The sequence below is a fragment of the Pseudophryne corroboree genome, chromosome 4 (genome assembly GCF_028390025.1).
Source record: "Pseudophryne corroboree isolate aPseCor3 chromosome 4, aPseCor3.hap2, whole genome shotgun sequence".
Taxonomy (NCBI): Eukaryota; Metazoa; Chordata; class Amphibia; order Anura; family Myobatrachidae; genus Pseudophryne; species Pseudophryne corroboree.
Genome location: NC_086447.1, coordinates 325,880,080 through 325,903,062, shown reverse-complemented (window position 1 = coordinate 325,903,062; position 22,983 = coordinate 325,880,080). Strand labels below are relative to the sequence as shown.

General features: G+C 45.4%; 1 protein-coding gene across 27 annotated transcripts in view; it reads left to right on the top strand.

Moving 5' to 3' along the window:
* The window catches only part of DLG1 (discs large MAGUK scaffold protein 1), a 1,011,951-nt gene that overhangs the window by 935,166 nt on the left and 53,802 nt on the right, over positions 1 to 22,983 (top strand). For 6 of the 27 annotated variants that reach the window (XM_063916386.1, XM_063916382.1, XM_063916375.1 and 3 more), the window contains 4 exons: positions 4,631 to 4,730; positions 17,060 to 17,101; positions 17,396 to 17,431; positions 19,283 to 19,333. In XM_063916386.1, coding sequence (XP_063772456.1) covers positions 4,631 to 4,730; positions 17,060 to 17,101; positions 17,396 to 17,431; positions 19,283 to 19,333 — 229 coding nt within the window. Of the gene's footprint in view, positions 1 to 4,630; positions 4,731 to 5,249; positions 5,284 to 17,059; positions 17,102 to 17,395; positions 17,432 to 19,282; positions 19,334 to 22,983 lie in introns of all 27 variants that reach the window. The other 21 variants (XM_063916391.1, XM_063916384.1, XM_063916376.1 and 18 more) reach the window with 8 other exon arrangements.

Here is a 22,983-nt window from a genome sequence, read left to right as displayed (position 1 = left end):
TGAAAACGGTACCTGCGAGTACCGAAACGTCGCTGCCATTTGTACTGCTGTAATGACCTTTTAATCAATACATTTTTTTGCAAACGGAGTGCCGCAGCCTTTTCTTTTTCTCTCTCTCTATATATATATATATATATATATATATATATATATATATAAAGATGCTGTCTTAAGAGATATATAACATAAAACATGCCCAAAGAGACATGAGTATACTGGGTCCTAGAGGCAAAGCTATGTCGATTTCTGCTTGACGTGTCCTGTAGAATATGCAATGGACAGATGATGCCAACTTAAGTGGCATATGGAAGGCTGAGGATTGTGTGGAGAAGGGTTCTCGGACCTGGTCTCCACAGCTATAGCTGGTAATTCTGATATTTTGCCTTATATTCCTGCACAGCCTAGGAAAGCACGTTATTATCAAATGCAGCCTTTCGAACAAAGAAACAAGAAAGTCCGAGGTGCGTCCTTTCTTGCCAGAGGCGGGGGCAGAGGAAGCCAGCTGCACAACACAGCTAGTTCCCAGGAACAGAAGTCCTCCCCGGCCTCTACGAAAATCCACCGCATGTCGCTGGGGCTCCACAGGCGGAGCTAGACCCGGTGGGGGCACGCTTTCGTAAGTTCAGCCACAAGGGGGTTTACTCCCTGTTAGATCCCTGGGCAATAGATAGTGTCTCAGGGATACAAACTGGACTTTAAAAAAAAAAAAAAAAAAAGATGCCTCCTCACTGAAGGCCCTGCCGGCTTCCCCCCATGAGAGGGAAACAGGGTTAACTGCAATTCACATATTGTATCTTCAACAGGTGGTGGTCAAGGTTCCCCTCCTGCAACAAGGAGGGGGTTATTATTCGACCATGTGGTAATCCCGAAACCAGATGGTTCGGTCAGACCCATATTGAATTTAAAATTCCTGAACATATACTTGAAAAGTTCAAGTTCAAGATGGAATCGCTCAGAGCGGTCATCGCAAGGGAGGGGAATTTGATGGTGTCTCTGGACATAAAGGATGCTTACCTTCATGTCCCCGTTTATCCACCTCATCAGGAGTACCTCCGATTTGTGGTACAGGATTGTCATTACCAATTCCAGACGTTGCCGTTTGGTCTGTCCACGGCACCGTGAATATTTACCAAGGTAATGGCAGTAATGATGGTGCTCCTGCAAATGCAAGGAGTCACAATTATCCCATACTTGGACGATCTCCTCATAAAGGTGAGGTCCAGAGAGCAGTTGCTGATTAGTGTAGCACGCTCTCGGGAAGTGTTACAACAGCACGGCTGGATTCTGAATATTCCAAAGTCGCAGTTGTTTCCTACGACGAGTCTGCCCTTCCTGGGCATGATTCTGGACACAGACCAGAAGAATGTTCTTCTCCCGATGGAGAAGGCTCAGGAAACCATGACACTGGTCAGAGACCTCTTAAAACCAAGACAGGTGTCGGTGCATCACTGCACGAGAGTCCTGGGAAAGATGGTGGCGTCATACGAGGCCATTCCCTGCGGCAGGTTCCATGCGAGGACCTTTTCAATGGGATCTGTTGGACAAGTGGTCCGGATCGCATCTACAGATGCATCGGCTGATCACCCTATTCCCCAGGGCCAGGGTGTCACTTCTGTGGTGGCTGCAGAGTACTCACCTTTTCGAGGGCCGCAGGTTCGGCATTCAGGACTGGGTCCTGGTGACCACGGATGCAAGCCTTCGAGGGTGGGGGGCAGTCACTCAGGGAAGAAGTTTCCAAGGGCTGTGGTCAAGTTAGGAGACTTGCCTTCACATCAATATCCTGGAACTAAGGGCCATATCCAACGCCCTAAGTCAAGCGGAGACCCTGCTTCGCAACCAATCGGTGCTGATTCAATCAGACAGCATTACCGCAGTGGCTCATGTAAACCGCCAAGGCGGCACAAGGAGCAGGGTGGCGATGGCGGAAGCCACCAGAATTCTTCGATGGGCGGAGAATCACGTACGAGCACTGTCAGCAGTGTTCATTCCGGGAGTGGACAACTGGGAAGCAGACTTCCTCAGCAGGCACGACCTCCACCCGGGAGAGTGGGGACTTCATCAAGAAGTCTTTGCGCAGATTGTAGGTCGGTGGGAACTGCCACAGGTGGGCATGATGGCATCCCGCCTCAACAAAAAGCTACAGAGGTATTGCGCCAGGTCAAGAGACCCTCAGGCCGATAGCTGTAGACGCACTGGTGACACCGTGGATGTTCCAGTCGGTTTATGTGTTTCCTCCTCTTCCTCTCATACCCAAGGTGCTGAGAATCATAAGGAAAAGAGGAGTGAGAACAATACTCCTTGTTCCGGATTGGCCAAGAAGGACTTGGTATCCAGAGCTGCAAGAAATACTCACAGAGGACCCATGGCCTCTGCCTCTAGGGCAGGATCTGGTGCAGCAGGGACCTTGTCTGTTCCAAGACTTACCGCAGCTGCGTTTGACGGCATGGCGGTTGAACGCCGGATCCTAGTAGAAAAAAGGGATTCCGGATGAGGTTATTCCTACGCTGATAAAGGCTAGGAAGGACGTGACGGCTAAACATTATCACCGTGTACGGCGAAAATATGTTGCTTGGTGTGAGGCCAGGAATGCCTCTACAGAGAAATTCCAGTTGGGCTGTTTCCTTCACTTCCTACAGTCGGGAGTGACTTTGGGCCTAAAATTGGGGTCCATTAAGGTCCAGATTTCGTCCCTATCCATTTTCTTTCAAAAAGAACTAGCTTCTCTACCTGAAGTTCAGACGTCTGTAAAGGGAGTGCTGCATATTCAGCCCCCGTTTGTGCCTCCAGTGGCACCTTGGGATCTTTACGTGGTGTTGAGTTTCCTGAAATCACACTGGTTTGAGCCGCTTAAAACCGTGGAGTTAAAATATCTCACGTGGAAGGTGGTCATGATATTAGCCTTGGCTTCGGCTAGGCGTGTGTCAAAATTGGTGGCTTTGTCACATAAAAGCCCCTATTTGGTTTCCATATGGACAGGGCAGAAATGCGGACTTGTCCGCAATTTCTGCCAAATGTGGTGTCATCTTTCATATGAACCAACCTATTGTGGTGCCTGTGGCTACTCGTGACTTGGAGGATTCCGAGTTACTTGATGTAGTCAGGGCTTTGAAGGTTTATGTAGCCAGAACGGCTAGAGTCAGGAAAACGGAGTCGCTGTTTATCCTGTATGCATCCAACAAGCTGGGTGCTCCTGCTTCAAAGCAAACTATTGCTCGCTGGATCTGTAACTCGATCCAGCAGGCTCATTCTGCGGCTGGATTGCCGCTTCCAAAATCAGTAAAGGCCCACTCCACAAGGAAGGTGGGCTCTTCTTGGGCGGCTACCCAACGGGTCTCGGCATTACAGCTTTGCCGAGCGGCTACTTGGTCAGGTTCAAACACCTTTGCAAAGTTCTACAAGTTTGATACCCTGGCTGAGGAGGACCTTGTGTGCTCATTCAGTGCTGCAGAGTCATCCGCACTGTCCCGCCCGTTTGGGAGCTTTGGTATAATCCCCATGGTCCTTACGGAGTCCCCAGCATCCACTAGGACGTTAGAGAAATTAAGATTTTACTTTCCGATAAATCTATTTCTCGTAGTCCGTAGTGGATGCTGGGCGCCCGTCCCAAGTGCGGACTTCTTCTGCAATACTTGTATATAGTTATTGCTTAAATAAGGGTTATGTTATGGTTGCATCAGGTTTGTCTGATGCTCTGTTGTTGTTCATACTGTTGACTGGGTATGTTATCACAAGTTATACGGTGTGATTGGTGTGGCTGGTATGAGTCTTACCCTGGATTCCAAAATCCTTTCCTTGTAATGTCAGCTCTTCCGGGCACAGTTTCCTTAACTGAGGTCTGGAGGAGGGGCATAGAGGGAGGAGGCAGTGCACACCAGTAGTCCTAATTCTTTCTTAGAGTGCCCTGTCTCCTGCTGAGCCCGTCTATTCCCCATGGTCCTTACGGAGTCCCCAGCATCCACTACGGACTACGAGAAATAGATTTATCGGTAAGTAAAATCTTATTTTATCATATACAGTATTACTGTCCATGGTTCTGACTCAAGCACACATACAAGCAACGATGACCTTACAATATACGTAAAGGTTCATATATACAGTATTTAGAATATATTGAAGCATTAACACAGCAAAAGCATTTTAATCAATATTACTCCTACACCAGTTAGTGAGTATGCCATTGAAAAACACAATGGGAGAGATTCAAATGTTTGAAAAGTCAGTTGGGAGTCTGCTTTTTCCCTATCTAATAGACAAGAAAAAACAGACACCCAACCGACTTTTCAAACATTTGAATCTCCCCCTGTGAATATGTTTTTCAAAGCAACTATGTAGTTTTTTTTTGTTTTGTTTTTTTAATTAAGTTTAAAATAGGGAAGCAATTTGAATATTTTCCATGTGACATTCATTACTGTTGCCTAAGTGTTTTTTGTTTTTTTTTATTAACGTGCACACAACCCTGGGAAAACCGCATTACAGATTATTCATTGCAATATTTGATATGGCATACCCTTGAAATTTAAGCTGCCTGTTTTGGAAATACTGGTCAACATCTACTGATCTGCTAGTGCGGGGCATTTGTACACACGGACATTAGACATCCTTTGTTTTGCCCCCTCCTTTTCTTCTTCAGCAGTCATTCAATGACAAGCGTAAAAAGAACCTCTTTTCCCGAAAATTTCCATTCTACAAGAACAAGGACCAGAGTGAGATGGAAACCAGTGATATTGATCGTAAGTATGTGGAATATAATGGGGCAAGCTCTAGAAAGGTTTGCTAGTTTTGCAGTAGGGTGTTACAAATGAGGCATTTTCAAGAGCAGTAGCTGGTTTTTCAATTTAAACATAAGAATATGCTGCTTTATACAATTGTTCAAAATTACCTGAGTTTTTCAGTGCATGCTGGGAATGCAGAGTGTGGTTGCAGAAGCTTAATGGTGTAGAGGATCAAGTGGTTGCTAGCTCATTCCATAAAGCATGCACTGTATTATGCAAGGTAATGATTTTCAGTCAAATTTGTAACCAATGTTTCCTGTATCTATTCTAAACATGGAAATATCAAATTGGAAAGTTATCAAAAATGGCTGCGGTTTAAGTGTAGATGGCGAAGCTTCCACGATTTCAAACCTTTCTGAGACCGCTTCTGAACTATTCCTGTGCTTGGAGATGCCTTTTTCCTGTAGCGCCTTTTTATGTATGTTACTGACAAATATTTTCTCTGTGATTGTTTTTGTTTGCTCTCTGGGACAACAGGAGATCCCTGACGACATGGGATCAAAAGGCCTGAGTAAGTGACCGAAAAATCTCCACCTGAATTACCAATCATATAAATTTTTCTCCTGCAGATAGGGGATTTCTTGCCTTTATTAATTAATAAAATAAAAAAAAGTTTTCTAAAGTGGTCATTGGTTTTGCCATGGTTGCTTGTTTCACACCTTGAGAAAAAAAGCATTTTGAAGACTTTAAAGATCCCAATATTTATTCAAATTGGGAGCAAAGTGCCTGGCTTCTTTTGGTTATAGATTGGCGTTTGTTTTCTTTGTCATTAATTATATTTTTGCATAAAGCTGCTATTCTGTTTTATTTTATAACCATTGTTTCCCCCAAACTGCCTGAGCACAATGCTTTATATATATATATACAGGTTGAGTCTCCCTTATCCAAAATGCTTGGGACCAGAGGTATTTTGGATATGGGATTTTTCCGTATTTTGGAATAATTGCATACCATAATGAGATATCATGGTGATGGGACCTAAATCTAAGCACAGAATGCATTTATGTTACATATACACCTTATACACACAGCCTGAAGGTAATTTTAGCCAATATTTTTTATAACTTTGTGCATTAAACAAAGTGTGTCTACATTCACACAATTCATTTATGTTTCATATACACCTTATACACACAGCCTGAAGGTCATTTAATACAATATTTTTAATAACTTTGTGTATTAAACAAAGTTAGTGTACATTGAGCCATCAAAAAACAAAGGTTTCAGTATCTCAGTCTCACTCAAAGAAGTCCGTATTTCTGAATATTCCGTATTTCGGAATATTTGGATATGGGATACTCAACCTGTGTATATATATATATATATATATATATATATATATATATATATATATATATATATATATATATATATATATAATTTTATTATTATTTTTTTAGAGTATTTTGAATACACTATAATCCTCCAATTCATGCTTGTATTACATTGAGAAATTGTACCCCACCCCCTGCATTGATGTACTTTTTAGAAAAAGTGAAAAGGGAAGTCCCTAAAAATCCTGCATAGACCTGCAATTGTGATGCAGCATTTTGATGTTTCAGTGCAAAAGTATTTATTTACAAAGATTACATTTATACGAGGAGTTACTTTTTAGAATTTTGCTGTAGCCCTGTAATTGCAGGTTTTTCTCTGTTCCTGTGTGACAGCTGACACAGCCTTTGGGGAAAAGCAAATACAAAATACGTTGTAAAGTTTCATCCTATATCAGAATTATAGTTTGTTTTTTAAGTCTTACTGTACGTGCTGTTTTTTCAGTATGGCAATTGTATGGAATCTAGAAATTACAGTGCTTAATTGCAATCGCCTTGTTTTTATATAGTGGCTAAGCACATTTAACGGACAAAATTGAGTTACTGTAAATTGAGCATTTGTGTCTGCGCTGCCTGTAGAAGGCGGTAGCTGGTTATTTCTATCCTCCTGGTTTGAGGTATGTGAAGACAAGTCATGCACGCAGCAGTGCATTTGAAGCATAATGAAAAAAAAATAAGAGAACTGCTTTCTTGAAATTAAAAAGAAAAGTACATCTGTGACAAAGCCATTGCTTGATTCAGCAAGACAACTGGCCGTATCCTATTAGCTGCAGTGAGTTACCGCAGCTAAAGGATTCACACGGGGCTATCCTATTAGCCCTGTAAGCTGGCACTTATCAGGGATTCTGGCACGTGAACCAGATTCCCCGATAACCAGCCCCAGGAGACCCGTTATCGGACGCGAACACATGGGTCCGCAATGTTATCACGTATCCCATGTGTTATCGGCCGATAACAGGTGAGTTACTGCACGATTAAAACAGGCTGCAATTGGATAGCTCGATAGCGTTATCTGGCTAAAAAGCTAGTTATTACTGTGCGGTAACTCAACACACCTAATAGGCTACTGCGCAATGTATGTTGAACAAAATGAAAAGCTGTTTATTTAATTTTTATTTTCTAAAGTGTAATTTCCTACTGTGTACAGAATGTTTAGCCAGTGCATTCCGTTCTTAATTTTGGATAAGTGAGTTTAATGTAAACCCACTTAAGCCCAAAATCATTTGACTTTACTCAAGTGATATTAGTAGAAATTGCTTGTCATCATAAGTTTTTGAAGGTACTGTCTAAATATTTGGCTAAGTGACTAAAATATAATTTGCTGTTCTCACCAAGTTCTTCTATCCCAAAGAGATGCTTTACACAGCAATACACTAATTACATATTTTGTAACAAAGCTATATCCAGCCCTTTGCATCCAGTACCCCTAATATTGCTAAAACCCTTTAAATGAATTCAAGATTCATTTAAAAAAAAAAAAACACCTCCTTCCATCCCAACCAGCAGATTAATGATCTCTGTCCGTGATATAGATCTGTTTGGAGTTGCATACAGCCTCGACAACTCATGGAGGTTGAATTTTCCTGACATACTGTAACACCCTTGAGAATTTTGATATGAATGCTACCGAGCCAAGATATGCGACAACTGATGGAAAAAGCCACAATCGTTTTCCAACTTACCACCATCAATTGCCTGCCCTTGTGCTTCTAACACATCCAAATTTCTCCAGTCTTTTAGTACTGGAAAATAAACAAGAGGCACCAGGGTGAGGAGTGTCTCCTGGGAATCTGGGTGAGGGACACATGTTTCTGTAAGTTATGAAATTGAGTTTCTGAATATATTCAAGTTGAGGGATCCAGAATACTGTCTAGTTACAAAGTCCTGTTTTTCTGACGTTGTATGAGTATACAGTTTAAGTAGCCTCTAGCACACAAAGTTTTAAGCACAACCTGTCTGTATGGAGAATTGAGATGTAATAGGTACCCAATACTTGCAATACCCCCACCACCACCACTTAAGTATCTGCTATTATTTGATAATTTCTACATCAATATGTTTTTTGTTTAATTGACTTGTCTTTTTAAATAAAATAAAACTGTAAATATAATTAGATTGAAAATATAATTAAAAGCTCACTTAGAATCCGTTCATGTACAACAGTCTTGCTATTCTTTTATGGGTTTCTACAATACTATGGACAGTTAAGGTTAAAAAATAATTTCTAAAAGCAGCGGGGTACACTGGGATTCCACAGGGATAACATCGGGGTGTAGAGTTGGATCTTGATCCGAGGCACCAACAGGCTAAAAGCTTTGACTGTTCCCAGGATGCTTAGCACCTCATCTATATCCCCGCCTCCAGGCACTGGAGCTCAGTTTGTAAGTTGGTGCCTGCAGTGCAATCAGCTAACAGGGAGGGCTGCGCTGGGCAGCCCTGAAAAGAGCTTGACAGAAGAATTCAAGGGCCGCAGCATAGGCACTTACAAGTGCTATATACCATTCTGACAGGTAATGCTGCGGCTCCCTCACCTCCCCCGGTGACACTATATACTCCCGAGCCTTGGTTGCCGGGTACTTACAGTGGAGGGCTCTGGTTTCCACTAGGGCACACACACTTGCCGCTGCTCTCCGGGATCGCGTGGCCGCATCAAGGGATGAGGTAAGAGGGTCCCCCAGGCAGGACCTGCTGCAAATTGTGATCCAGTGCGGTCTTTAGGAGATGGACCACGCGCGCTGGCGTGGAAACTGTGGCCGTACAGGGACCCTACTAGACCGCAAGGGCACAGGTCGGATTACCTCATAATCCATTTTACTAAGGCCCGCAGTACCCAGTGGTGAAGTCCAGCAAGAGGATAAGGCTCTGACCTGTAGCCCCTGGCGCCATTTAATGCTAATGTTCCCGCCCTGGAGCTGCATCTCTCTTCTCCCTCACTCCCTGTCAGCGTTTGGGCGCCATTACACAAATGCTGAGCTAACTTTGGGACTGCTGGGTAATGTCTCCTCTGTAAAGCCTCTTGTATCATCAGCGCTAAGCATTTACAGGACACGTAAGTATTCTACATGTCTTTTAGAAAGTGTTCGTTAAGAACAAGTGCATACATTCAGGGCTATTTAGTACAAGTACCCTGGATATACATCCAGTTTTTACTGTGCATTGTTATATCTATATACATATATAGCATTACTTTGTAGTGTAGTTACTTAGTATTGCTAGTCCAGTGCAGTTTTATTGTTTGTGATAATTTCTGCATTGTACATGTGACTGTGTGTGTGCCAGTAGCTGCTGTGTGATTTCCATTCCGTGTATCTCACATATACTGTACTGCTATCCCTATATTCTGTACCCTGAAGGGTGCTAAGTGCATCAGGGTTCTCATATAGTATAGTGTTTCACAGGATATACTCTTGTGGTATTTTTCTCTTTGTATTACAGTCACCATATACTTCTTAAATCCTCCGTGTGTGCTCTGCTTGCAGTCACACTATACAGGGGGATTTCTGCCAGGTACTTTGTCTGCTTATTTTGTACTATTTTGCCCTACAGTTACGCTTTCATATAATGTCAGCTGAACAGGGTGATAATTCTATGGCTGATCCTGCAACATGCAGTGCTACTGCCATGGATGTCTCTGAGGAGAATATTGCAGCTGAGGGTACAGGTACTGGGGGTTTTATACCCCTCAGTCAGTCTACAGCAACTGGGGCGAATCATGACCCGCCGTGGGCTACATTTTCTAATTTACTGCCTACGCTGGTAACTAGACTTGCGCTCCCTATGGGACCTCCTGTGCCATTACAGCCACATATTGTCCCTGCAGTTAATCCGCCATGGGCAGATAATCTGTCCTCTAAGTTATAGCAGTTAAATCAGTCTTTGGCTAAGCAAAATCCTAACCCTCACCCGCCTAAGACCAAGGTGACATCTAAGCGGGCTATTACTTCCTCACAATCCACACATGTTTCAGATACTTCATCTGATGAAGATGCTTCTGATGGGGAATCTATGACACAAGTGGATGTTCCTGACCTCTTGGAGGGTATCAGACTGATTCTTCAAATTGATGATGACGCAGAACCTCCAGATGCTTCTAAGAAACCTGATAAGTTCAAGCGTCAGAAGGTTACTAAATTAGTTTCTCTAACGTCCTAGAGGATGCTGGGGTTCATATTAGTACCATGGGGTATAGACGGGTACACCAGGAGCCATTGGCACTTTAAGAGTTTAATAGTGTGGGCTGGCTCCTCCCTCTATGCCCCTCCTACCAGACTCAGTTTAGAAAATGTGCCCGGAGGAGCCAGTCACAGCTAGGGGAACTCTACAGAGTTCTCTTAGTAATAGAGTTTATTTCTTCTTTTTCATATTTTTTTATTTATTTTACAGGGAGGCTGTTGGAGACAGCCTCCCTGCAGCGTGGGACTGAATGGGGGGAGAGCAGTGTCCGCTCCACGGGGTCTTGATCCACTGCTCCCACTGACTGGGCACTAGCTCCAGAGGGGTCTAATCGCGCCCTGCCGCAGGGGGAACGCTCGCCCCGGCAGCCGGCCGCCACCCCCTCAGGAGCTGAAGATGGCGAGTGAGTCACTGTCCCCCCTTGCAAGCGGGGGGACAGTGTGTAGTGGGCGGCTAGCACGCTCCTGGAAGGCTCAGCGGTACCTTGTGCGGCGCTGGGGGGGAGTGCCCTGGGCCAGCACCGCTCCCTGCACTGGCCGTTTCCTGCATGTCAGGGTCTGCGGATCCAGGTCAGCCAAATCCTCCAGGCCAGTATAATCTTCTTGAGAGCAGGAAGCCGGCGCCATTGAAGGGGGCGGAGCTTCTCAGAGCGGACCCAGCAGTGTTCAGTGCCATTTTCTCTGCCTGTAGTCGCTATCCACTGGATCCAGGTCCATCCAGAGCTTTCTCCAGCAATCTGTACGGTACCAGGGGCCTGTAGAAGGGGAGGGCAGGCTGCATAATACCTATTAAGGGGCACAGTCAGCGCTGGGAAAGGGACTCCCTTTGCCTACAAAGCGCTGTGTGGGTTGGCTCCAATCTGAAACTCTGCCTGCATAATACCGTGTGTGTGTGTGTGTGTGTGTGTGTGTGTGTGTATGTAGGGTAACATGTCGTCTAGGGACAATGTGTCATATGCTGCAGAGGATTTGTCCTCCCAGGCGGACTCCATACCATGTAATCAGGATTGCACAGTTTTAGCGCAGATCCCAGCTAGAGAGCCAGAATGGTTAGTCTCTCTGAGGGGGACTATTTCCCAGATTTCTAGGACTGAGCACGCCACTCAGGTCCTCCAGTCCTCTGGTGGTATGGTCTGATTCTGCCTCCTCGGGATCCCCGGCGGTACATTCTCATGAACGTGCGCTTGCAATTATGCAGGATGACACGGACACCGACTCTGACGCTGCAGACTGTGATGGGGAGGTGTTGCGGGGCACGGCATCACTTGCCAAGGGGGTGTGGTTGATGATTGAGGCTGAAAGGGATGTTTTACACATTTCAGACACAGCTCCGGAACAGGTGGAGGAGGCCTTCTTTACAGATAAAAAGAAGCCCCCCCTCACCTTCCCGGCATCCAATGAATTTAATGCTATCTTTGAAAAGCCATGGGAAACTCCGGAAAAGAAATTCCAGATTCCCAAGAGGGTCTTGGTGGCTTTTCCCTTCCCAGAGGAAGATAGGAAGAGGTGGGAGTCCCCGCCGATCGTCGACGCCTCAGTATCCAGGCTGTCCAAACAGGTAGTTTTACCGGTCCCGGGATCTACTGCCTTAAAGGACCCAGCAGATTGCAAGGTGGATGCTACGCTGAAATCCATTTACACGGCTTCGGGGGCTATATTGCGGCCTGCTATAGCCTGTGCTTGGTTTGCTAAAGCTGTTGCCAGGTGGCCGATCACTCTGCAGGAGGAATCGTCTACGCTGGACAAAGGTGGCGTTGATTTGTTTTTGCATAATATTCAGGATTCTGCAGGGTTCCTGGTGGATTCCATGAAGGACATGGGTTTTATGGCTGCGGGGATCTCCTCCATGTGAGTATCAGCTCGCAGAGGTCTCTTGCTGCGCAACTGGTCTGTGGACGCGGAATCCAGGAAGTATGTGGAAGGCCTTCCGTACAAATGTCAGGCTCTATTTGGGGAGGCGCTGGATGCGTGGATTGCCACGGCTACCGTGGGTAAGTCTCCTTTTCTCCCCTCAGCTGCACCGGCTACGAAGAAGCCCTTTTCATCTAACACGTCACAGTCCTTTCGGGCCGCGAGGCCTAGAAAGAATAAGCCTTCAAACACCACCTTCAGAGGTGGTCGTGCCAAAGGAAAGAAACCCGCTCCCACAGGTTCCCAGACCCAGAAGCCCGCTTCTGATACCCCTAAGTCCTCCGCATGACGGTGGACAGCTAGGCCTGGAGGAAGGTCAGGTGGGGTCGAGACTCAGGCAGTTCAGCCACGTCTGGGTGTCGTCGGGTCTGGACCCCTGGGTTCTGGATATAGTGTCCAGGGGGTACAGACTGGAGTTTCAAGAACCCCCGCCTCACCGTTTCTTCAATTCAGGCTTACCAGCTCTGCTGGTGGACAGGACAATTCTTCTGGAAGCCATCAGGAAATTGGTGGTGTCAGAGGTCATTGTTCAGGTCCCTCTTCAACAACGGAACATGGGTTATTATTCAAACCTTTTTGTGGTACCGAAACTGGATGGTTCGGTATGGCCTATTCTAAATTTAAAATCTTTGAACCCTTATCTCAAGGAGTTCAAATTCAAGATGGAATCTCTGAGAGCTGTCATTTCAGGGCTGTCGGAGGGGGAGTTCCTGGTGTCCCTGGACATCAAGGATGCTTACCGCCACATTCCAATTTGGGTGCCACATCAAGCTTATCTCAGGTTTGTGCTGATGGACGATCACCATCAGTTCCAGGCGCTGCCGTTTGGCCTCTCAACAGCACCAAGGCTCTTCACCAAGGTGATGGCGGAGATGATGGTTCTCCTCCGCAAACAAGAGATGAACATAATTCCATATCTGAACGATCTCCTGATCAAGGCGTCATCCAGGGAGAGGTTGTTGCGGTCCATCGCACTCACGACGCAGCTGCTCAGGAAGCACGGTTGGATCCTGAATCTTCCAAAGTCTCATCTGGAGCCGACAAGGCGGTTGTCTTTCCTGGGAATGATCCTCGACATGGAAGTGCAGAGGGTTTTTCCCCCGGCAGAGAAAGCGTTGGTGATTCAAACAATGGTCCGGGATGTCCTACGGCCTACCCGGGTATCGGTTCATCAATGCATACGCCTTCTGGGGAAGATGGTTGCCGCCTACGAGGCTCTGCAGTACGGCAGGTTTCATGCTCGACCTTTTCAACTGGACCTCTTGGACCAGTGGTCGGGCTCTCACCTACACAAGCACAAGAGGATATGCCTGTCTCCAAAATCCAGGATTTCACTCCTCTGGTGGCTGCAACTTCCACACCGGAGTTGTTCGAGGAGTTAACCGGTTGGTGGGGGGTTCCTCACATAGACATGATGGCCTCCCGCCTCAACAAGAAGCTACGGAGGTACTGTTCCAGGTCAAGAGACCCACAGGCAGTGGACGCACTGGTGACACCTTGGGTGTTCAAGTCATTGTCCCTCCACTTCCTCTGATACCAAGAGTTATTCAACTCGTGCGAAGAACGAAGGTTCTGGCAATCCTCATTGCTTTGGACTGGCCAAGGAGGGCTTGGTACACGGACCAGCTGGATCTTCTGCTAGAAGATCCACGGCTTTTACCTCTTCGGGAGGATCTGCTTCTGCAGGGGCCATTTGCTTATCAAGACTTACCGCGGCTTTGTTTGACGGCATGGTGGTTGAACGCCAGATCTTAGCTCGGAAGGGTATCCCGAGTGAGGTCATTCCTACCCTGATACAGGCCAGGAAGGGGGTAATGTCTAAGCATTACCATCGCATTTGGAAGAAATATGTTTCTTGGTGTGAGGCCAAGAAGTTTCCAGCGCTGGATTTTCAACTTGGTCGTTTTCTCCTTTTACTGCAAGCAGTGGTGGATATGGGGCTGAGACTGGGCTCCATCAAGGTCCAGATCTCCGCTTTGTCCATCTTCTTCCAAAAACAATTGGCTGTTCTTCCTGAGGTTCAGACCTTTTTGAAAGGGGTTCTGCACATTCAGCCTCCCTTTGTGGTGCCTACGGCTCAATGGGGTCTGGACGTGGTGTTGCAGTTCCTACAATCTGCTTGGTTTGAGCCTCTACAGGAGGCTGATCTCAAGTTTCTCACGTGGAAGGCGGTCACCTTGTTGGCCTTGGCTTCTGCGCGACGCGTGTCGGAATTGGGGGCTTTATCTTGTTAAAGCTCCTATCTGATCTTCCATGAAGACAGGGCGGAACTTAGGACTCATCCACAGTACCTGCCTAAGGTTGTGTCGGCTTTCCACATCAACCATCCTATTGTGGTGCCAGTGGCTACTGACTCCTCAATTAATTCAAAGGCCTTGGATGTAGTGAGGTCGGTGGACCAGGGAGGAATCTCTCCTCCCGATAAACATTCTAGAATTGCAGGCAGTGTTAAATAGGTTGACTCTAGCCCTGCCTCTTGTACAGAACAGGCCTGTTCAAGTACAGTCAGACAACACCACCACGGTGGCGTACATAAATCATCAAGGCGGCACTCGAAGCCGCATGGCAATGATGGAAGTATCAAAAATCCATATCGGCAGTGTTCATTCCGGGAGTCTTCAACTGGGAAGCAGACTTCCTCAGTCGTCAAGACGTACACGACGGTGAGTGGAGTCTTCATCCGGAAGGCTTTCAACTCCTAGTGGACAAGTGGGGCGTACCAGATGTAGACCTAATGGCATCTCAACACAGTCACAAAGTTCTGGTCTTCGGAGCAAGGACAAGGGATCCTCAAGCAGCGTTCGTGGACGCACTGGCAATTCAATGGAACTTTCGGCTGCCATACGTGTTCCCCCCCAGTGTCATTTCTGGCCAGGGTGATAAGGAAGTCAAGCAAGAAGGAGGAATACTACTTGTAAGTGCTCCAGCGTGGCCCAGACGGCATTGGTTCTCAGACCTGCAAGGTTTCTCGATAGAGCGTCCTCTCTACTTCCGCAACACCCAGACCTCCTCGTTCAGGGCCCTTGTGTCTACCAGGATTTGGCCTGGCTGGTTTTGACGGCGTGGCTCTTGAAGCTTCCGTACTGAGGGCCAAAGGATTTTCTGAGGTAATCACTGAAACTATGTTAAAGGCTCGTAAACCGGCGTCTGCTCGGGTTTATCATAGGGTCTGGAATTCTTACTTCACCTGGTGTGCGACTAACCATTATGACGCATACAAGTTCAGTACTGCCAAACTTTTGGTTTTCCTGCAACAGGGCCTCGACTTAGGCCTTCGTCTGGCCTCCATCAAGGTTCATATTTTTGCCTTGTCGATATGGTTTCAGAAAAAAATTGCGACTCTGCCTGATGTTCATACATTCACTCAGGGTGTTTTACGGATTCAACCTCCCTATGTCCCGCCTGTGGCTCCTTGGGATTTGTCGGTTGTTCTGGACGCCTTACAGGAGTCTCCATTTGAACCTCTTGAGTCTGTGGACCTTAAGTGGCTTACTCTTAAGGTCTTGTTCTTGCTGGCTATTGCCTCTGCTACACCGGTCTCTGAATTTTTTACTGTGACCGAGCGGTTCTTAGAACTTGCCCTGGTTATTTGCCTAAGGAGGTGTTGTCTTTCCACCTTAACCAGGAGATTGTGGTTCCGACATTTACCTCTCCAGCTTTGTCCTCCAAAGAGCGGTCTTTGGATATGGTATGGGCTCTCCGTATTTATGTGAAGAGAACAGCTTCGATTAGGAGATCTGATTCTCTTTGTTCTTTTTGGTTTTCATAAACGAGGCTGGCATGCTAACAAGCAGACCTTGGCCAGATGGATTAGAATATTGATTGCACATGCTTATGTACAGGCTAACCTTCCAGCTCCTGCCACCATCAAAGCCCATTCTACTCGGTCTGTTGGACCTTCTTGGGTGGCCCGCCGTAGTGCAACCCTTGAACATCTGTGCAAGGCAGCTACGTGGTCCTCAGTGAACACGTTCATAAGGTTCTATGCCTTCGATACTTCAGCCTCCCAGGATGCCTCCTTTGGACGCCGGGTTCTTGTGCCCGCTACAGTGCGTCCCCTCCCATGAGGAACTGCTTTAGGACATCCCGATGTTATCCCCGTGGAATCCCAGTGTATCCCGCTGCAGAAAAGGAGATTTATGGTAAGAACTTACCTTTGTTAAATCTTTCTGCGAGGTACACTGGGTCCCACAGGGTGCCCACCCTGACGCACTTAGCTTCTTTGGGTTTGTATGGCATTAGCTGCTGGTACCTTCTCTGTCGTGAGAATGTAGTGTATGTGGCTACTAACAGTTCTCGCTCTCTTACCTGCTACTGCATTGGACTGGTTAACAAAAACTGAGCTCCTGTGCACGGAGGCGGGGTTATAGAGGAGGCGGCGCTTAGCATCCTGGGAACAGTCAAAGCTTTTAGCCTGTTGGTGCCTCGGATCAAGATCCAACTCTACACCTCGATGTTATCCCTGTGGAACCCAGTGAACCTCGCAGTCAGATTTAACAAAGGTAAGTTCTTACCATAAATCTCCTGTTTCATTTATCTGACACAAATTCACTATTCGTTTTAATATTAAACTACCCAGAAGGGAAAAATGTTGGCATTAGATATCCCTATGCTTCACATCTATGATCCCTTGAACAACAAAGTTTATGCTCATTTCCCTGCAGTAAAAGTTGTATTACCTTTTTTATTAACCCCCCCGACTCCATATCTATTCCAACTATTGTATGTGTAATTCCATCAATTCATTTCCCACTGTTTAACAAAAAACTTATTTTTTTTTTGTACAGCATTAATATTTCACTTTTTCTTTTCTTTTTTTCCCCCATGTAATGTTTGTCCCTCCATTTTCTTTTCCCCCATTGTTGCATTTCAGAACATGTAACCTCTAATGCCAGCGATAGTGAAAGTAGTTACCGTAAGTGTTTTATGCTTCTTGCATTCTTATTGTGTTCTCTCTCTCTCTCTCTGCACTTTCCACCATTTATGTCAGAGCACAGTAAAAGTGTTAATATGTAGGGATGTTTTCCCATGAAAATATTCATCTTACAACTTTTAAATGTCATTGAATACGTAGTGTCATAATCTGATATCAGTTTCTGAAGTAAAGCAAATGTCAGTCTAATGTTTACCATTTGTTAGATTGAAAAAAACAAAGATTTTGAAATTTTCTTTGTTTAATTTCTTTTTTTTCTGCTGTCTAATATGAAAGTAATCTTGATTACAGATGAGTATGGCTGTTCACAAGGTCTAATACACTAATTAATTATTATTATTATTATTATTATTATTATTATTATTATTGATACACTGTAAAACCTCAATATGCTGTCCTTGTTTCACTATATATATACACAGAGAGATGTCTTCCCTCATCTTTATTGCAGTCACATAAAACAGCCCTTATAGTCGCACCTAGTGTTGTGAGTGTTGACTAACACGGAGCCTCTTTTTGTGCATATTGCCCAAAAATGCTTATTTAAATTGCTCTGTGAATAAGACACACACACACTGACTTTCCTGATTAAAATGGTGTGCAGCATGCCTATATTCTGTGTGCGACCATGGCTGTATCTGCAGACAAACTGCTACGTTACAGTTTTCTAGAAGACACACTAACGTAGCATTTCACATGCAGATACAGTCACACAGAATATAGGTATGCTGCTTATCATTTTAATCAGGAATGTATGTGTGTCTTAGTCACAAAGCGATTCAATTAAGATGCATTTTCGGTTAAAAAAAAAACGCTTGGCGCTGGCAGTCACACAGAACTGGCGGCTCTCATGCTCTTTGTGTGCAGCGACTTATGTCCGAAGGCTATATGAGGAAGGACGCTTCTGCAATACTGGTCTTAATTCATGTACAGCTTACATTGAGGTTCTCACAGTTTTTAATTCTGTCTGTATATATCTTTGCATGAATGATTTGAGTTCCTTCCCATCACAGCTGCATGTTTTGTATTGACTGCCTTTCGTTATTGTTTATATTTTTGGTGAATTGTGGAATGGTTTTTTGGAAGTAAAAATTAATTACCTGACTAGTAGAATTCACAATGACATTAGTCCACTTTTTCTGTGTCTCAAATGTATGAAGTATTGCTAAACCACAGATTTATTTGTGGATGTAAACTCAGCATCTGTTTGAATAAAAATGTGGTAATAAACAGCTGCAAATATAGAAAGTATGTTGGAAAGAAAATAATTGCGCTTAAGAAGTATAAGCTGCCCACAGCCAGTGATTAAGGTGACACCAACACCCTAAAAACATACACCACATACAAGAAAATTTACCAGAAAATTTACCACTGTAGCGCCCATGTAAATTTTCTTGTAAGCAGCTGCAAGTGTCTTCTATATTGGATTTGTGTCTACAAATAGAAGCCAAAAGCGTAATAGCGAGTCTTGCACGTGCATGCTGTTGCAACAGGACCCCATGTTGCTGTGTGATATCATACTACAGTTTGCTGTTTTATACTTCTTGTTGGTAGGTTTTCATCCCTTATGCTTCATAATAAAAGCATGCTGTGCGTGATGTGATGCTTAATGCGTGTTTATTGCCGTTACATGGTATATTATGTTGTCTCAAACCCTTTTGATGATTTCATTTAAACAACATGTAAAAGTGATTCAGGAATTACGCATTTAAGTGTGTTATTGGTGTATTTTGAGAATATATTTTGAATTAGTCTTCTGAATAACGATTAATTACAGATCTCTTGTGATTCCACTTTAGTTTGACACCTCATAACATGCACATTATTTGCTAATTTACTAGTCACAAAGCTAAATGTACATTAATTGCATATGAAAATCCTTGTTAAATATTTTATTTAACTTAAAAGAACTACTTCAAGTTCTAACTGAGAGAGAATATATGTACACCTCACCTGAGTTAGTTATATACACCTCAGATATCTGTTCTGACGAGTGCCGTTTATTTTATAGTAGTTAATTTAATAAATATGAAGTCTGTGTTCATTAAAAGTTAAAATGTCACCTTTTCTCATTCAAACATGACAATTATCTGTCCAGTAACTTAAGATCTACAACTATACGTTCTAGGTCTTGTGTCCTCATAGTACATTTTTTCTTGTCAGGTGGTCAAGAAGAGTATGTTTTATCATATGAACCGGTCAATCAGCAAGAAGGTTTGTGAAATTTGTATTTACTGTTTCTTCCCAAAATGTGCAAATCTGGTTTTCCCTGGAGTAGAAAGGTGCAGCCCTTAAAGGTCACAGTCGGCTTTTATTGAGCTTTTTGCATGTTAATAAGCACATGAAAAGTGCATTTAAATTTGGGCACCCAAATCACTGTTGCTATTGCGGACATTGCTTTCTACTCTAGAACTTTAGCATTACTTGTAAAATGCAACACTACATTTCCAATGTTCTTAAGTGTACTTTTTACATTGTACTTCACTGGTGAAAGGACAATTTATAGAAAATGTGTTTAGAATCTAGGTGCCAGGCAGTTTTTTTTATGTGGCATCTGCTAATATGTAGTGAAAAAAAACCCAAATATTTCAGTCTTCAAGACAGATAAATTCTCTTACAGATTTTTTTAATTTCTTCAATCTATATAACACTGCTCTATCTCCACCCCAAGCGTCTTTATCTGGCTCATCTTTCCCCACCTCAAGGCCATTTTCTATGCCTTCTCATGCCACAAGACTGTTGACCCCACATCTCTATATTTTTTTAAATCAGGTATTTTTATTACAATTTTTAGTGAACCGTGTAAAAGAAAAAAACAACCATGTCATCAGCAAACTACACAGAACATAAGTGCAAAAAGTGCAGTGCTGTTAGAAACCAGCTACATGTACTACAAGGAGCGCAGAGAAAACAATAACACAAATAAGACATCCTTCAAGAAAAACAACAAATGTGCAAATTTAATTTAGAGAAAACTCTGGAAAAGATGATGCATTAACAAGGTGTTGAAAGCCGGCAAGGAGACACACCACCACAACCTGAACACTGTAATAGTCTAGTCTAGGGCTCCATCAGTGAGCCCTCTCCCCTACCCAGCCTGGAAAGACACCATCTAACCCACTAATCATCGAACTTAGACATAGACCAAGGTAAAGGGCAAAGGAGCTGAGGCTGATCCCACATTGCATGGTGGTGACGCTGCAGACACATTTGAGGAAAACATAGCAGCTGAGGGTTCAGGTTCTGGGGGTTCCTTACCCCCCCCCCCCCAGTGGGATCGTAGCAACGGGGGTTCAAAATGACCCGCCTTGGAGTACCTTCTGCACACTATTGAATACGCTGGCAACTAGACTAACGTCCCCCCATGGGACCTCCTGTGCCGGTACAACCGCTTACGGTCCCCGCGGTTAACCCGCCATGGGCAGATCAACTGTCTGCTCAGTTACAGCAATTGAACCAATCACTGACTACTCAGAAGTCTAACCCTCGCCCGCCTAAGACCAAGGGGTCCTCTAAGCGGGCCATTACTTCCTCACAATCCACCAAGTCCCAAACGAGGTGATGAGGATGGCGTATATACTGACACACAGATTCTGACCCTGATGCTTCTGATGGGGAGTATGTCTCACAGGTGGATGTTCCTGACTTGCTGGAGGCTATCAGGCTCATTCTTCAAATTACTGCTGACCCGGAGTCTGATAGAGCCCCTAAGAAACCAGACAGGTTTAAGTGGTTAAACAAGTTTTACCTCACTCTGACCATTTAGCTGACATACGTCAGGAGTCCAGGAAAGAAATTCACTCCTCACAAGAAGATGCTGGCTCGCTGTCCCCTCGCTGCGGAGTTGAGTAAAAATTGAGAAACACCCCCGCCAGTGGATTCGCAGGTGGCGCGGCTGGTGGTATCCTCCGCTCTGCCAGTAACTACCGTCACGTCTCTGAAAGAATCGACGGATAAGCATTTGGAGGGTTGTTTAAAGGCGATTTACACCCTAGCAGGTGCTGCGCATCGGCCCGCCATTGCATCGACTTGGGCTGCAGATGCTATTGAAACGTGGGCTCAGGAGTTGGAAGCTGAGATGTCTTCCAACGCTTCTGATCATGCTAGACAATGTCTATCGTATATTGTCACAGCTTCTCATTGCATTAAGGAGGCGGCTTCTGATGCCGGTATTCTGCCGGCCAAGGCTTCTAGTACGTCCATACTGGCTCGCCGGATTCTCTGGTTGCGGGCCTGGGTGGATCTGGACTCTAAGAAAACCCTGGAGGTACTCCCTTTTAAGGGAGACATTCTTTTCGGAGAAGACCTCAACAAGATAGTGGCTGACTTAGCTTCTGCTAAAACAGCTCGTCTACCTAGTACTGCTCCTTCAGTACCGAAGGCTAAGAGTACTCCTTCAGGGAAAGCAAAGGGTCAGGCGTACCCGAAACAGGCTCGCACTTCCAAACCTAGAAAGCCCAAACCCAAACGGGCCTGGGCTGCCCGTCAGCCTGCTTCCAAGACTGACAAGCCTGCCGCATGACAGGGCGGGCCTCCTTCTGGGGGATCCCAGAGTGGGGGGCTGACTTCTAGGGTATACCCAGGAATGGTTGAAGACCACTTCCGATGCCTGGGTACGGGATGTAGTCACTCGAGGTTACGCCGGATCCTTAAAAAATCATCCCCCTCATCGATTTTGCCTGACAAACGTCCCTTCGGATCAGGTGAAGGCAAAAACTCTTCATTCGGTGGTACAGTTCCTCCTGGACACAGGAGTGGTAGTACAGGTGCCTCTGGCTCAGAGAGGCAAGGGGTACTATTCACCGCTGTTCCTAGTCCCGAAACCAAATGGGTCCTCTCGGCCCATTCTCTGCCTCAAGTCCTTGAACAAATTTGTGAGGGTCTCCAAGTTTAGTATGGAAACTCTTCGCTCTATTGTTCTGGCATTGGAACCCGGGGATTATATGGTCTACCTGGACATACAAGATGCTTACCTGCATATTCCCATTGCAATGTCGCATCAGCAGTACCTGAGGTTTGCGGTTGGCAACCTCAATTACCAATTTCGGGCGTTACCTTTTGGTTTGTCCATGGCTCAACGAGTCTTCACCAAGGTTATGGCGGTAATGATGGCTGTACTCCGTCGTCAAGGGATCAGGATCCTGCCGTATCTGGAAGACTTATTGATCCTGGCAAATTCCCAAGAAATTCTCATATGCCATCTAGATCTGACTGTCCAGTTTTGCAAGCCCACGGGTGGCTCATCAACTGGAAGAAATCTTCCCTGATCCCTGCGCAGAGCATGGTGCACCTGGGACCGTTGTTGGACACTCACAACTAGGGAAGCCAATCCCGGGCCATTTTTTCAATCCCGAGTATCGGGATTGAAAAATGGCCAATCCCAGGATTGGCGTTCAGCTATGTGGCCGCCCCCTCGCCCCACCCTGCCGCGCACACATAACTCACCATATACCGGGGGGCAGGCGGGTGGGAAACATCCTCTGATTGCTGCTGGCGGCTCCCAGCAGTGGCTGACGGCGCAGCGCGACCTCTCACGCTGCCCTGGGGAGCCGGAACAAGGAAGCTGGGCAGCGTCTGAGCATTCTGTGGACGCTCAACGTTGATCTCTCAATCCTCGGGATTGGAGCTTCCAATCCCGGGATTGAATCCCGGCCATTTTTGGCCCTAAATCCCGGGATCCCGCCGATCCCGGGATTGGCCACCATACTCACAACCAGCGGTTGTTCTTGTCTCAGGAGAAGGTCCTAAAGCTTCAGGACAGGATTCGATGCTTCCTATCTCGTCCACAAGTGTCGATACATTCGGCGATGCAAGTGCTAGGTCTCATGGTGTCGATTTTCGAAATGGTGGAGTATTCTCAATTC